The 17,373-nt window shown below is 43.6% G+C and overlaps 1 protein-coding gene across 1 annotated transcript; it reads left to right on the top strand.

Annotated features, from left to right (window-relative positions):
- The first annotated feature begins 6,029 nt into the window (after positions 1 to 6,029).
- Positions 6,030 to 16,732, top strand: LOC125506201 (very-long-chain aldehyde decarbonylase GL1-5). The gene is made up of 9 exons (XM_048671066.1): positions 6,030 to 6,186; positions 6,279 to 6,735; positions 14,101 to 14,320; positions 14,419 to 14,794; positions 14,879 to 14,986; positions 15,554 to 15,754; positions 15,850 to 15,948; positions 16,055 to 16,231; positions 16,327 to 16,732. Exons 1-9 carry the CDS (start codon positions 6,127 to 6,129, stop codon positions 16,486 to 16,488), a joined length of 1,860 nt encoding a protein of 619 aa, XP_048527023.1. The 5' UTR covers positions 6,030 to 6,126; the 3' UTR covers positions 16,489 to 16,732.
- The last annotated feature ends 641 nt before the right edge of the window (positions 16,733 to 17,373 follow it).

Below are 17,373 nucleotides of genomic sequence, written 5' to 3'. Positions count from 1 at the left end.
GGCACCGACCCGAAGGCCGATACTCGCGGTGGTGGAGCCTCCTCTTCTTCTCTTGATCTTGTCCCTCTTCCATGTTGGTGGATGGAGCAACAATGAAGATGAACTTGGATGTGTTGTTGATGAATGATATGAGATGGCAGTGGCTAGGGTTGGAGGTGCATATATATGACGCCTCCTCGGTCTCCTCCGTTGATGGGATGCATCCAAGGTCTCAAGATGAGCCTTATCTTCTCGTAAACCATTCCTTATTGTCGAGGTTCTCATGGGAACAAACGGGGATGAAATCGGTGAAGAATCCCGTCTGAAAGGGCAACTTTCAAAGCCAAAATCACCTCATACGAGCATCCATACGACCGTGCATGATCGAATGGAATGACATCTTTCGTTATGTCCTCCTCCGGTGTTTTTTTTTCATTATTCCTTCTTACATATTCCGATTTTGACGTTCTTGGGCTCGTTGGATTCAGGAGAGCAACACCAATCCATTTCTGGTCTTAGATCTTGATTTGGGGCACTTTAAAAAACCTTCTCCACTTTCTGAAACGCCTTAGTCTGGTACTATAAGTCCTCAGTATTGGACCCGTCCTTGGTCCTTTCATCACGCTTTGGTCTAGGTTGCTCCAAAATGCCTGTAGACACAAGAAAATAAGAATACTAATAAAAATCAAATGAAATACTCCCTTTGTTCATTTTTATAAGGCTTTGTAGATGTTTCAGACACTGTGCAAAATAGCTGAATTTCACTTGTCTGAAACGACTTATAAAAGTGAACTTGGGGAGTACTAAATGTGCAAAGGAATAGTGCAAAAACCGGTAATCATGTATAATGGACAACTATTTGATTTGATTGGACATAATATATGATGAGAACACACAACAAATAAGCTCTAAAATAAATGAGCCGGTCATGAATCAACAACCATTACACAATCCCTAGAGTGCAAAGAGAGAGCAATCTTTTTAATTCTCTCATTTCCTATTAGACACATTTGATACTATTAAAATGGTTATATGATAACTTATTTCTTGATCACGTGAACAATTTTACCAACAAGTTAGTGGGACATAATTTGTGGCACGCAGGTGCATGAGCATCGGGTCCCTCGCGTGTGCTTTTTTATTTTTTCGCTTTCAATTTTTCATATCTTTTGAACAAAAGTCTAAATTAAATTATGTTTTCATATTCATGTTTCTTGTGACGAGAGTTTTCAAATAAGATCTATTTGAATACATTTTGAGAAGTTTTAAAATATTATGTTAAGTTTCAACCTTTAAAACTTAGTATAAGTGAACCAACAAAATCACAACTTCTGCAAAAAAAGCACTTAAAGTTTTAACTCTGAAACTTGATACGAGTGACTGAGAAAACCGCAAGTATTAGATACGAAATCATACATTTTAAAGATTAAAACCTACTGTTCCCTCATGCGGAGTCCAACTACTTTATGGATTGCAAGGCAATCAGGTGGCCGGGAAGGGCTGGGCACCTTGCGTGCCGTGCAAATTTCGAACAAGTTAGCATACAAGCTATTGAGATGCTCTTAGAGTAAGTACATGTTCTATAAGCCTGTTTACATGATATCTTTGCCTATATGAAGAAAAGAGACATAAAAAGAAATGAAGTAGTGGGCTATGTAAGAGCTCGCCTCTACGCACACTCCTAAGTAAAATGAGAAAGTGAAAAAAATTGTAAGCACTATTGTATGAGTAATTAATGATGACATGACACGTTCGGTTAATAGTACAGTCAGTTGTTGCCTATATAACATTGTCATGTTATTTATAGTCAAGGTTATAGCGGCCACGTGCAATAGTTACATATAAAGATGTGCTATTTTTATTAATGCATGGTCCATGTTTCACTCTCACGTAGTACTCCATCCATTCCACAATGTAGTGCTTCCTCTATCCACGTGTTTCACCTTTGACCGTAAATTTAACTACCAAGACCGATTGCGGCGGGAGCAAAAATTATATCAGTGAATTCGTATTCGAAAGAAGTTTTTAATTATATAATTTTTTTCTCCCGCCGCAGTTGGTCTCGTTGGTTAAATTTATGGTCAAAGTTGGACCTCGAAAAATGCGGGCGCGCTGTATTTTGGAATGGAGGGAGTACTAGTGGCTAGGAGCACGTGTTGCAGCCGGCTCTTAGGCTTCTTTTGGTTCCCCTCTTCTCTTCCTTTATGTCAGCAGGAATATAACATTTTAACTCTTATAGCACGCTTATATAAGCTAAGCTTATTGTACTTCCTCTTAGCCCACCTGACATGCATCCACAATCATCCGATGCATGGACGGCACGTAAAGTACTCTGCACGAACCTCCGTTGTGGTTGCAGCATCCTTGCGTGCATGCATAACTAGCTCTTGGCCGGGTTGTTCTATTTCCATTTCACTACGTTTGTGCGATTTTGGCCGTCGTGTTGGTTTGAAACACACTGTTGCATCCTGCGGACATGAATTGGGACTGGGACGTCGTCGGCGTGCCGAGCGAACCAGCGGCTAGCTGAATCCCGTCGACCCAGCTATAATTGAGTTCCCTGTGGCTTGTCGCTGGCCGAATCAATGAGACGACAGACAGGCCAAGGGCATGTTAAACTCCCCGATGGCGACGGCAGCGCCATGCGAGGACTTTCAAGGGCACGTCCACAGAAGAGGGAGCGGTCTGGCCTTCTGCGCAGAGGCGGGCTTCGGACCTCGGAGGCGGCTGGTTGTTGGCAGTTGGAGCAGCATTGGACCCTCGTATCTGATTTGACATAACCCAGGGGCTGCAGAGACGATGAACCACTCCTACATATCGCCTCTCTCTCAAGTGTAATACAAAAAGGAAATAGAGCAACATAAAATTACAAATGCCATGCTCTAATTTATAAATTTTCATGCTATACATTATAAAACTGCCATCCTCTAATTTATAAATTTAGAAAGGTATATCCAAAAAATGTGCCATGATATCTACAAAAAACAATAATGGCATGCTGTAATTATAAACAAACAGGAGTGGTCCGATTGCAACTTTACCAGAGAAAATGTTTACCTAGATCATGGCAAATTAATTAAAAAAAGGCCAGCTTTAGCACCACAAAATATAGGCCTTAAAAGAAGTTAATATTTTGCACCCACCTTGATTCACTAAAAACATGCAAATTTGCCATCCTTTTTGTAATAAAACTACCGCACAGGCAGCAATTCAAATAGTACATACATTGTATGTATTCTGATGTGTATATATGAAAACTTGCTAATGTCCAGGAAACTAATTTGCCGAACCTTTGAAATTTAATTTGCCATGTCATCTAAATTTCCATGTACATGGAAAATTTGCGTATTAATGAAAAAACATACAAAAAAGTCAAATGTATTTTGAAGTTGTCGTGGTTGTATAATTTAAGTTGCATGGCAACACGTTTTTAGTTATCGATGATAATGATGCAAACAATTGGAAATGTTGTACGAACAAAGAAAATTGCCATGATGAAAACAAAAAAATGCCATGACACTAAAAATAAAATTCTCGTGCTCTTAATAGTAAAATGGTCATACCATATATTTTATTTGTCAAAAAGAAAACAACACAGAGAAAAATTACCATCAATGAAATAATAAAATTGCCATGCCATTTCAAATAAATTTAGCATGGTCTAGATAAATTGTTTTGCCATGATCTTATTATAAAACTGACATGCTCTATATTTCTTTGTCATACCAAAAATCACACATCCAAAATACCGTTGTAAATAATAAAATTGCCATGCATTGTACCAAAAAATTGCCAAAAATGAAATTGACATGGTTAAGATTGAAAAAGAAGCTACAAAAACATAAATTTGTCATGTCCCATATCAAAATTTAAGAAAAAAACTATGTTCAATAAAAAAATCATGGCAATTATTTTTAGAAAAGAACAGGTTTCTAATGGTTAGATGGGAAAAACTAAAATTATTTGCCGTATCATACATATAGATATTTGTTTTGCCACGATATGTAAAAAATAAATTTGACATGTTAAGGTTATTTTTTGCCATGGTATATACAATAATAATGCCAAGGTCAATACAATAAATTTGGCATGGCCCAATTCAAAAAGAATACCTACATTTCCACGTGAATAGTTATTTAAATGTTATATAGAACTTCAAGTGCCCATGGCAAAAACATCAGAAAATTTGCCATGTGTAGTTTCATGGCTAAAACACAAGTAAGTTTGGCATGTAATGAAGGTAGATCTAATACAAAACAGAAGGTGCCATGGTTAAAAACATATTGAAGTTGACATATAGCTATTGTGTAGATGGTTTCTCTTCGAATCGAAGAAGTAAGCCTGGCCATACTCCGCAAAGAATTGAACAGTGTAATATGCATGAGATCAACCCGTGAAGTCTGGTATATATGCAAGCATAAAGGACTGAAGGACTTACAATGCACAATAAGGCATGAGTAACGTGTCTTTGCCCGGACTCGCAAGCATGCATCGCCGGCGGTAGTTCGCAATTATTTCCTTGCCATGTTGGGATTCCACACTGAACACATGCATGTGATAAGGATCAAGAAAGGCAACAATATAAATCGTCATTTTGGCATCTAAGGCTTGATAAAGCGACCATAGCCTCATGAAGGACGGGCGGGCTGTAAAAGCGTGGAAAACGTGGTCGTGGACCATCTCAAAGGGCAAATATATTTTCTCCGCCAGGAAATATTCAACGAAATTCAGACCCTCTTTCACCTTTGACATGTAACAACTGTAATAATCTTCAGTTAACCTCCTTACCACGCCATCGTGTAGAAGCCTCACTTCCGTCGAGAGGTTCTTCAACTGAGCCTCTGGTACGGCCATCGGTTCACCGGGCAGATAAATATCGTATGTACATCAACTAGTAATATCGTATGTACATCAAACATTGGTGGACAAATATGTCGAAGCCCAATACGGCGAACCGGAAGGCCATGGCTTTCCTTACTATGCTTGTCGGTTGGGCCATCTGGAATGAGAGGAATGCTAGAGTTTTTAGGAAGAAATCAACGCCCCCCTTCTACATTCTAAAACTAATTCAAGATGAAGCCAAACTTTGGATCACGGCAGGAGCTAGGCACCTGAGCATTATCATGCCGCGAGAGTAGTTGTTATTTTCCTTTTATTGACGGACGAGCTATGCTGTGGAGCCACTAATTTGTACTCTAAAACTCTCCTTCTTTATTAATGAATGAGGCAAGTCTTTTGCCTCTATTTCAAAAAAAAAAACTAGTAACTTGTAAGGGTCGACTAAGTCTGGGTAAGGGTGCAAAGGCACCCCTCTGGATCGCCCTGAGGGAAGCAACCGAAAAAGAACGGAGACTTGGTGTCGATGAGTGGAGATCGTGTGAACCAAGTCATGTGACCGTTCCCCAGAGATCAGAATCGCCTGTGTTCAGCCCTGCCACTCGAAAGCCTAGAAAATGGTTCGGGGTTCACGTATGTTCAAAAGGCATGTCTAGCCTTGTCATGATTCCTCCTTATTATATCCTTAAACACGGTAAAAGGAGCGAACCAACTTGTGGTTGGATAGTTAGAGGACTGTGGTATCCCTGTTCCACCAGGGTTTGGGAGGAGACGTTCCCGTCAATTAGGAGGTGCCTACGGTGACTTTGTAAATTATTTAATACAACTTTTTTTGCCTTTGCAAAAATCTACCTCAACGACAGAATTTCCTAACACAAAATGGAGTAAAAGATTTTGTAAAACAGGCATGCGACGGCGCCTGTCATTTAATGTGGGCCCTCTCCCATATGCACATATATATTATCTTTTTCTCAGTTTACAGGGCGTGTGCGTGCCTCTAGATCGTCAATTTGACCAACCTAATACAAGTCATATATTACAAAAAATATACCAATATAAACTTCAGATGTTCTATTTTCAAACCATATAATTTTTGTGTTATATAATTTATATTAAGGTGATAAAATTGACAACCTAGGTATACGCGTAGGACTTGTAAACTGAAACGGAGATAGTACAGTCGAATCCTCGAAGGCAGACCAGCCGAGCCTATAAATTGATGGAGTACCAAACGGAGAGGTCAGGCCTTGTCAAGCTTGCAGAACAAACAGATAAGCTAGGTAGCAAGCTGCTCCAAGGCTCCACGACACCATGGCCACAAACCCCGGCCTCTTCAGCGAGTGGCCATGGAAGATGCTCGGCAGCTTCAAGGTACGTACCAGATCTAGTTTGCGCCACCATCACCCCAGCTTTAGCTATCTATCGTGTCCAAACTGACTAAGCCGGCATGCATGCGGATGAAGTACGTGGTGCTGGCGCCATGGGTGGCGCACGGCATCCAGCAGGTGGCGACCAAGGGGTGGCGCGAGGCCGATCTGGGGTACCTGGTGATCCTCCCGTCGATGATTCTCCGGGGGCTCCACAACCAGGCCTGGATCACGGTGTCCCGCCTCCAGAACGCGCGCGGCAAGCGGCAGATCGTCGACCGCGGCATCGAGTTCGAGCAGATCGACCGCGAGCGCAACTGGGACGACCAGATCATCCTGAGCGCCATCCTCTTGTTCCTGGGCGCGCTGCACCTGCCGGGCGGGCAGAACCTGCCGCTGTGGAGGACGGACGGCGCGGTGCTGCTGGCGCTGCTGCACGCCGGCCCGGTGGAGTTCGTCTACTACTGGTTCCACCGCGCGCTGCACCACCACTTCCTCTACACGCGCTACCACTCGCACCACCACGCCTCCATCGTCACCGAGCCCATCACATGTAAGTATGTCTGTTCATACTGGCACAACGAGGACACACTCGCAGCAGAGACCCACGCCACCACGCGCGTACTTACAAACGTGCATGTGTGCGCGTCTACTGTATGCTCTGACCTAGTAGCGCGGTATTTTGCTGCGTGCGCTGTAGCTAGCTCTTTTTATCTTTTACTGGAGGGGTGCAACATATGCTGAGGTTGGCTTTCGAGGGCGCCAATCAGTGCATCTTTTCGAAAGGACATGGGCATGGCCTGTTTCTTTCGAGCAAAATGGGCAAGGGCATCAGATCTGGACCGGCATATGTCAGGCCGACGTCTGCGGGTCACTGACCCAGCGGACTGCCATCTTACGCTATCCGACTGGTCGATCACATGCATCGTTTTTGTGTGCGTGTGTAGAAACCATGTGCGTGGGGCTGTAAACGAGTAAGTTCGAGAGAGCTCCTACTCAGCGTGTGACGATCTCGAAATAGTTTCAAGCAAAATAATACGATAAAAATTATATGACGATTATTCCAACTAGCTAAATAGGGCACAACATTACTTAGGGCATGTACAATGGTGGCATCACCATGGTGCTGCCCCATGCATTTCACACAGTTTTTTATAGATGTATCTAGGTCTCATCTAGATGTGACATAATTATGTCACATCTAAATATGACATCAACGCCACCTCATCCTAGCACAAGCCCATCTTTCTTTTTTGTTTGTTTGCTTGTTAGTTTTTTCTTTTGAAACAGTTATGTGTTGCCTGGCACATATACGAGATCGAGTAGTACGTGTATGTGGCTACCTCGCTCGCGCCCCCGCTCACGATAAACAACACGCGTTGTGTGCCGCATTTTTTTTTTTGCATGTTACGCATTGTACTGCCGCTCCTTCACTTCATGCACGCATTTTGTTAAAGCCCAAAACAAAAAGATCAGCCCGCCTCACATCTGCCTGGGTGGCTGGCTTATACATACAGCTGATCGCTAGCTTTTTTCCTGGAAAAATAATCTGGTCGCTAGCTTCGAGTAGTAGTACTAACATTGAGCTTTTTTTTAAGTATGCACAATCAACATTTCTTTAATGTGCACTGAAAATTTTTTAGTATATGCTGAACTTTTTAATATACGGTGAATTTTTTATAATATACACAAAACTATTCTAAAACACATACTAAACAATTGACTGTGCATTCAAAAAATCTTTGAAAAAATATTCTTGATATTCAAATTTTGTTTGCAAATTCAAAACAAGTTCGTCCCTTAAAAAACATGTTCACAAATTTCCAAAATAATATGGATTAGAAAGTTGTTCATAATTTTGAAAAAGGTTTAGGAATTTTTAAAAAGATATGGAAAACGAAAAGAAACAAAATGAATTTAAAAAAACTAATAGTCCCACTCGCGAGTCGCGGGTGGACTTGCAACTAGGATGAAATACAAACTATGAGCCTAGTTGTGAGTCGAGGGTGGAGTTACGACTAGGATAACTACACTACGATGCCAGCTACGAGTCGAGGGTGGGCTTACAACTCAGATGAAAACAAACATGCAAGTGAGTGAGAGGGTGCAGTTGCAACTGGGACAACAACAAAACTATGGGCCGTGTTGCGAGTCACCCTTGACTCGCAACAGGGACAATTACAAAAGTACAAGCCCAGTTGCGAGCCAATAGTGAACTTGCAACCGGGATAAAACAAACTATGGACCTAGTTGCGAGTCAACAGTGGACATGCAACTAGGAGAACTACACAAACTAAGATATCCCCCTAGTTGCCGGTGGAAGGTAGACTTGCAACTGGGGCGCCAATAAAAAAACAAAAACAGATGCCCCCTAGTTGCGGGTCGAAGGTAGACTTGCAACTGGGGCGCCAATAAAAAAACACCCCCCTAGTTGTGTCGTGAGGGTTGACATGCAACTGGGGCTCCTATAAAAACAAAAACAGGCGGCCCCCTAGTTGCGGGTCGAAGGTAGATTTGCAACAGAGGTGCCAATAAAAAAACAAAAATAGACGGCCCCCTATTTGCGGGTCGAAGGTAGACTTGCAACTGGGGCGCCAATAAATAAACAAAAAACACACGACCTCCCTAGTTGCGGGTCGAAGGTAGACTTGCGACCGGGGCGCCAATAAATGAAAAAACAAACGCCTGCCCAAGTTGCGTCGCGAGGGTTGACATGCAATTGGGGCTCCTACAAAAAAAACGACACCCACCTAGTTGCGGGTCGAAGGTAGACTTGCAACCAGGGCGCCAATAAAAAAACAAAAACAGATGACCCCCTAGTTGCGGGTAGAAGGTAGACTTGCAACTGTGGTGTCAGTAAAAAAACAAAAACAACCCCCACCCCCCTAGTTGCGGGTGGAATGTAGACTTGCAACTAGGGCGCCAATAAAAAACAGATGTCCGCCCTAGTTGCGTCGCGAGGGCTGACATGCAACCGGGGCTCCTACAAAAAAAACAGACAACCCCACTAGTTGCGAGGCGAGAGTAGACATGCAACTGGGGCTCCTAAAAAAAAAGGAAAACAGACGCTTGTCCTAGTTGCGGGGCGAGGGTAGGCATGCAACTGGAGCTCCTATAAAAAAAATCAAAAACAGACGCCCACTAGTGGCGGGTCGAAGGTAGATTTGCAACTGGGCACCAATAAAAAAACAAAACAGATGCCCCCCTAGTTGTGCCCCAAGGGTTGACATGCAACTGGGGCTCCTAGAAAAAAATCAAAATGGACGACAACCCCCTAGTTGCAGGTTGAAGGTAGACTTGCAGCTGGGGCGTCAATACAAAACAAAACAGACGCCCCCTAGTTGCGTTGCGAGGGTTTACATGCAACTGGGGCTCCTACAAAAAAAGGACGACCCCACTAGTTGCGAGGCGAGGGTAGACATGCAACTGGGGCTCCTACAAAAAAAATGCAAAACGGACGACCGCCTTAGTTGCGGGGCGAGGGTAGACATGCAAACTGGGGCTCCTATAAAAAAAGCAAAAACGGGCGCCCCCTTAGTGGCGGGTCGAAGGTAGACTTGCAACTGGGGCACCCATAAAAAAATAATACACACGCCCCCCCTAGTTGTGTTGCGAGGGTTGACATGCAACTGGGGCTCCTACAAAAAATATCAAAATGGACGACAACTCCCACTAGTTGTGGGTTGGAGGTAGACTTGCAACTGGGGCGCCAATAAAAAACAAAACAGACGCCCCCAGTTGCATCGCGAGGACTGACATGTAACTGGGGCTATTATAAAAAAAGCAAAATGGACGACACCCCCTAGTCGCGGTTCAAACGTAGACTTGCAACTGGGGCGCCATTAAAAAACAATAACAGATGACTCCAGTTGCGGGTCGAAGGTAGACTTGCAACTGGGCGCCAATAAGAAAACAAAAACAACCCCTCTTTGTTGCGGGTCGAAGGTAGACGTGCAACTGGGGCACCAATAACAAAATAGACGTCCGCCATAGTTGTGCCGCGAGGGTTGACAGGCAACTGGGACTCCTACAAAAAAAAGGATTACCCCACTAGTTGCGAGGCGAGGGTAGACATGCAACTGGGGCTCCTTAAAAAACAAAAACGGACGACCCCACTAGTTGCGGGGCGAGGGTAGACATGCATCTGGGGCTCCTATAAAAAATAAATCACAACGGACGCCCTCCCTAGCGGTGTGTCGAAGGTGGACTTGTAACTGGGGCACCAATAAAAAACCAAAACAAAAATTCCCCTAGTTGCGTCGCGAGGGTTGACATGCAATTGGGGCTCCTACAAAAAAAATCAAAACGGACGACAACCCCCCCCCCCCCACCTATTTGTGGGTTGAAGGTTGACATGTAACTAGGACTCCTACAAAAAAATATGCAAGTGGGGCTCCTCTAAAAAAACAAAACAGACAACACCCCCCTAGTTGCGGGTCGAAGGTAGACTTGCAACTGGGATGCCAATAAAAAAACAAAAAACACACGACACCCCCTAGTTGCGAGTCGAAGGTAGACTTGCAACTGGGGCACCAATAAATAAAATAACAGACGCCCGCCCTAGTTGCGTCGTGAGGGTTGACATGCAACCGAAGCTCCTACAAAAAAAGGACGACCCCACTAGTCGCGAGGTGAGGGTAGACATGCAACTGGGGCTCCTAAAAAACAAACGCCCCCTAGTTGCGTCGCCAGGGTTGACATGAAACTAGGGCTCCTATAAAAAAGCAAAACGAACAACACCCCCCCCCCCCTAGTTGCGGGTTGAAGGTAGATTTACAATTGGGGCGCCAATAAAAAACAAAACAGACGCCTCCCCTAGTTGCATCGTGAGGATTGAACTGCGACTGGGGCTCCAAAAAAATGGACGACCCCATTAGTTGCGAGGGAAGGTGGACATGCAACTGGGACGCCTATAAAAAACAAAACAGACGCCCCACTAGTTGTGTCGCGACGGTTAACATGCAACTACGGCTCCTACAAAAAAAAGCAAAACAGACGACACTCCCCTAGTTACGGATCGAAGGTAGACTTTTAACTGGGCGCCGATAAAAAAACAAAAACAAACGACCCCGTAGTTGCAGGTCGAAAGGTAGACTTGCAACTCGGGCGCCAATAAAAAACAAAAACAGACACCCCCTAGTTGCGGGTCGAAGGTAGTCGTGCAACTGGGGCGCCAATAAAAAACAAAAACAGACAACCCCCCCCCCCCCCCCCCCCCCCCTCCCGGGGGCCCCAAAAAAAAAAAAAAAAAAACCCCCCCCCCCCCCCCCCTCCCTTGTTGCGGGATGTGTCATCATCAGATGTGTTGCATTCAACATGAGTCTTTGCCTCCTAGTTGACTAGACGAAGCCTAGACATTCCTTTTTTGACGATGTTCAAGCTTGTAGCAAGCCTACGTGGCACTTCATGTATCGACAAAAAAAACAAAGAAACAAAAAAACATGAGTAAAAAAGGTATCTATTTTTAAAAATGCCTCATGTGTTATACGAAAAAATAATCAAAAATAAAAAATGACCCAAAAACAAAAACAGACGACTAGCAACAAGCGCGGCCTCAACAAATAAAAAAAGCCCGCAAAACAGGTGCAGCCCAAAAACAAAACATGTTGTACAGCCAGCAACAGAGGCGGTCCAAAACAACAACGAAAGAAAAGCCCACCCCGCAACAGGGGAGCGTTGCGAGCGAGCGATGCCGGATGCTACGATCGTTGTATCTGGGTGAAGAAAAAAAATAGTTAGATATGACATCCTTAAAAAACATCTAGATGTGAATTAGTCATTCTGTTATTTGAAGCTGCTGTCCGAACCAACAATCCCTCAATGGTGGCAGTGGTCCTTTTCCTAGCCTGTCATCACTACTTCTTTTCTTTTTCTTTCATTGATCTCTCCAAGCCAAAAAAGCACACTATCATGAAGAGCAGAACTTGGCTCAGCCACCATGTTTTGTCGGTGAGGAACCGGCCTCCTCTGCAAGAGCCCGTCCGCCTCTGCAAGCAGCACCTTTTACATGAGCTGGACTGACTGAGCCGATGTGGCAGCTGGGGCAGCCATCCAGCATGTAGCGCTGGCCATGCCCTTATGCACACGATATGCATAAGTGGTCCTTAAAATCAATCTTAAAAAGTAGTGTTCTTTATAAATCCCTTAAAAAAGGTAGTAGTCCATTAAAAAAATACATGTGCTGAAAATGCAAATCTAAAGATAACCCCAAATAGCCTTTTAGAGACTAAAGAAATACAAATTCAAAATGGGTACTAGTGTTCCACACTCAAATTTTGTTGATTTCTTATGGTGTCAAATACATTTGATTTTGATCTTAAAAATCTACAGAATCTACAGATCTGCAAACAAAACACGCCCTCGGCATACCGTATTGGTTGAACCTTGTTTCTGTTACAATACAATATTTTTAAAATCACCTCATGTACACTGTAAGGAAAACAGAAACAAGAAACCCATCAGCCAGGCCGGGTCAATGAAGTCCCGGCCAACCGTAGAGAAGAAGCCGATCAATTAAGCTGTACCTTACACACGTGATATCGTGCCTGAGCTCACGTGTTACAACCTTGATAGACTGACAGGGACACATGTTGTGAGCCGGCTAATTAGGAACGCAGAGAGTACGCTACGTACGTACGAAACGAAGCCATATTGCGGGACCATTTGCATTTGGAGGTTGAGTGAGTGCATCCGCTGCCGCGTATGCATGCTTCATTTATGACCAAACAGAATCAAGTGCTGCACTGCCGCTTCACTGTCACGTAGTACCTGCCACGCACCCACTCACAACTTTCGCATTGGCCCCAGCCTATGGGAGATACAGTAGCACGTAGCGTCTGGACAATCGTCTCTTCGCTGCTACGTGTCGATATTTGCAACAAGGCTTCTTCTTGCAAGGAACTTTCTGCTAATTCATTGTTCAAAAGTACCGTATGTGTGTAAAATGGAAAAAGGCACCTTTCTAATATCGAGCCCATAGGCCTATGGGAGATTAGAAACTCCACGTCCATGGACGAAAGAGTTCTAATTAAAGAAGAAACACGAAAGGCAAATAGTTAAATGGCTTGGATTCTGTCTTCAGATTTGGAGAACACAAATGACTTTCTGAAGTTTTCTAACATGAGCGTACGCTCCAAACAAAACATAGATGTATGATATGACCGCACATGGAAAAGGATTAGACATCTTCAATAAATTCACATTCTTGATCAATCAATCAGACAAAGCACAGTAAGTGCGTAGTACTACTATATATTTCCCGATGCTTTTTTTCCTGCCACGAGATGCCAAGGCATCACTTTCCTGACCACACCTTCTGCTGATTAATTGTTCAAAAATATGCGTAAAAAATGATACAGAAAGAGTTCTAAAGAAGAAACACGAAAAAACTCAAAGAAGGAAGAGAAGAAACACGAAAGGTAAAGCATGTAGAACGGATCGCCTGTCTGAAATTTTTGCTGGCTGCTGTGTGCTGTGTTTGATTTTCTTTCATAAGAAGTAAAATGGTGTGAATTTTATCTTTTGATTTGAGGAATACAAATGACTTTCTGAAATTTTCTGACATGAATACTACACTCCAAACACAACTTGGTAAATGAATGACCGCACATGGAAAAGAATTAGACATTTTCAATAAATTGACATTCTTGATCAATCAGACAAAGTACGGTAACAAGTGCATACTGTTTCCCAACCCTTTTTTCCCCTGCAACAAGATGGCAAGGCATCACTTTCCTGGCTACACTTTCTTGTCCTGTCCACAGTAAGTAGAAAGACATCAACAGACGAACTGCAGGCTTGTCGGTTGCCCTGCCAAACATCTTGCACAACAGTTTTATCTGTTTCAATTCCTTTCTTTTCATTTTGCCAATTAAGTTACTGTAGATGAAATGCCACTGGTCTTGTCATGTTGGTGCAGCCGTGATTCATCCATTTGCCGAGCTCGTGGCCTACGAACTGCTCTTCTCGATCCCGATGATCGCCTGCGTTCTGACAGGAACTGCTTCCATCATGACGTTTGAGCTCTACATGCTCTACATCGACTTCATGAACAACATGGGCCACTGCAACTTCGAGCTGGTGCCCACCTGGCTCTTCACATGGTTCCCTCCGCTCAAATATCTCATGTACACACCATCGTAAGTACTCTACTTCTGCCAAAATAATCAAGCTGTTTTTCTGCAACGATTACATCTTATCATCTTATCATATGATCTGAACTTCTTCAACATCTTAGGTTTCACTCTCTCCACCACACTCAGTTCCGGACGAACTACTCTCTTTTCATGCCGTTCTACGACTACATATACAACACGATGGACAAGTCGTCAGACACGCTGCATGAGAAATCGATCGAGAGCAAGGAGGAGGCCGTAGATGTGGTTCACCTCACCCACCTCACCAGCCTGCAGTCCATCTACCACATGAGGCCCGGGTTCGCCGAGTTCGCCGCCAAGCCGTACGCCTCAAAGTGGTACATGCGGATCATGTGGCCTCTGTCCTGGCTCTCCATGGTGCTCACGTGGGCGTACGGTTCTTGGTTCACCGTTGAGAGGAATGTCATGGAGAAACTCAAAATCCAGTCTTGGGCCATACCAAGATACAATTTCCATGTGAGAATTATCTTGTTTTTTACATGTGCGGGAGCGATGGCTTGTGTCGGTTGTCGACAAATGACTAACCTTTTCGTTCTGCAGTATGGATTGAACTGGGAGAAGGAAGCAATTAATAACCTGATTGTGAAGGCAATATGTGAAGCTGACAAGAAGGGGGCTAAAGTTGTTAGCCTTGGACTCCTGAATCAGGTAGTACATTGTTTTCTTCAGCTGTCCAATCTTCAAACTAGTACTCCCTTCGTTTTTATTTACTCTGCATATTAGAGTTGGCTGAAGTCAAACTTCGTAAAGTTTGACCAAGTTTATAGAAAACAATATAAACATTTATCATAATAAATCTATACGATGTGAAAGTACATTTAATAAAAAATCTATTGTTGTTGAGTTGTTATTGTACATCTTAATATTTTTGTATATAAACTTGGTCAAAGTTTGTAAAGCTTGACTTTGATCAAAGCTAATATGCGAACTAAATAAAAACGAAGGGAGTATATGTCATCGTCTTAAATCAGGTGGAATACTGTGTATCAAACGTTCAACTGTGTACTAACGTCTGAAGAAAAATCCTCGCAAAAAAAAAGAATTCTGAAGAAGAAACTTCAGTTCACATGCTCATGATCTAGAAGTACTGATGCAGTGTAGCTAATGTTGATCAAAACAAGATGCATGTAGGGGAAATTTAGAGATGCAACATCGGTTGCTTATATAACAGATACCACCGTTCACAATATGATCATCATATCTTTAAACCAACAGGCCCAGAGCCTCAACGGAAGCGGAGAGCTTTATCTACAAAAGTACCCAAAGTTGGGGTTGAAACTGGTGGATGGAACCAGTCTAGCTGCTGCAGTGGTTGTCAATAGTATTCCCCATGGCGCGGACCAAGTTGTTCTTTCAGGAAACATTTCCAAGGTGGCCTGTGCTGTGGCTGCAGCTCTATGCAAGAAAAATATCAAGGTCAGATTAGAATATTCAAATCTTCTTCATTTTCCCTCATTTTAATCACACGGCGAGACGACGTATTTACACTAACAAGCAACTCTCTTGTGCAGGTGATAATAACAAACAAGCAAGACTATCATTTCCTTCAGCCCAAAATACCAGAAGATGCAGCTGACAACCTTTTACTGTCGAAAACCGGTATGGCCAAGGTAAGAACGAAGTTATGCATGTGTTTGTAGGGGGGCATCATATAACTATATAATTATTAGGAATCGCGTATGATCAGCTAATGGAACGGCTGGTCGAATTTCGCAGGTGTGGATAATCGGAGAAGGCGCAGATGCCACCGAACAGCTCAGGGCGCCGAAAGGAACACGGTTCATCCCGTACTCACAGTTCCCGCCAAGAATGGCGCGCAAGGACGGCTGCACATACTCGACGACTCCGGCGATGAGCGTGCCTAAAACACTGCAGAATGTTCATTCGTGCGAGGTAATAACACGCTCCCTGAACCGCAACTCTGCATGTGCAAAGTACCTACTACACAACATGATCTAGCTGAGCTGACCGGTTTTAAAACATTTCAGAACTGGCTGCCGAGGAGGGTGATGAGCGCGTGGCGCGTCGCGGGGATCGTTCATGCGTTGGAGGGATGGGACGAGCATGAGTGCGGGGACACGGTGCTCGACATGGACAAAGTTTGGTCTGCCGCACTTCTGCATGGCTTTCGCCCCGTTGCTGAAGCTTGATCGTCTGGTTGCAACTTGCAAGTCGAGTGAATAAGCGTTACGCAGATAAGGATCTGGTTGTATCTTGTATGCTCGCTGGAGCCGTGCTGAGGAAGAAGGAGCAGATATACTGGCTAGCAGATGAGTGGCCTATAATTAATTAAGTACTACTACTAGTTTGATGATCTATGCCAAGGTTACTTGGTTAGCTATTACTGGATTATTTACCTCCTATGATAATGAGTTGATGACTTGGTTCGACCTATTTCGAGTGCTATCTGCCCTTGCGTCAACAACAGATGCAATTCAACGAAGAAACTAGTTAGTTGAAGGCTCAAATAACCCAAAAGTATCCAAACAAGGAGGGTTAGAGTGGGTTAGTTCCATCTAACCCAACTATCCTGGTGGAGAGGTGCTTATTTGGGTTAGAGTGGGTTAGAAAATAACTCTAACTTTAACTGTGTTAGAGTATCCAAACAGGGTTGTGGGTGAGTGGTTCGGCAGTGTTTCAATTGACTCACAACTGATGTGATGTGCCGACGGTAGTACTTGACGGATGCAAACATTAAAAAAGCTTGACCAATTTATGATGCTCTCCGACAGACAAGACTAACTCGCTGTCAAGCTCTTTAGAAACATATAAAACGTGGGTGGCACTATAGCAGTGTATCACTGCGGTACTTGTATGAACAAAGACTTCTTCTCAATACTGTGAACTTGAAGTTGTCTCTCGATGCTGGGTAGTATAAGAGCATCTACAATCAAAGCCTACATTGTGGCCCCCAAACGTCGTTGACCGGTCACTTTTTTGTGACTCAATCAGATCAAGTAAATCGTCCTATACGTAATTGACCGACTTCGGCGTGCTTACCTTTGGACGGGTACTGACAAAGTCTCTGTAAGGTC

Source organism: Triticum urartu, chromosome 1, assembly GCF_003073215.2.
Source record: "Triticum urartu cultivar G1812 chromosome 1, Tu2.1, whole genome shotgun sequence".
NCBI classification, from domain to species: domain Eukaryota; kingdom Viridiplantae; phylum Streptophyta; class Magnoliopsida; order Poales; family Poaceae; genus Triticum; species Triticum urartu.
This window is presented reverse-complemented; position numbering and strand designations above follow the sequence as displayed.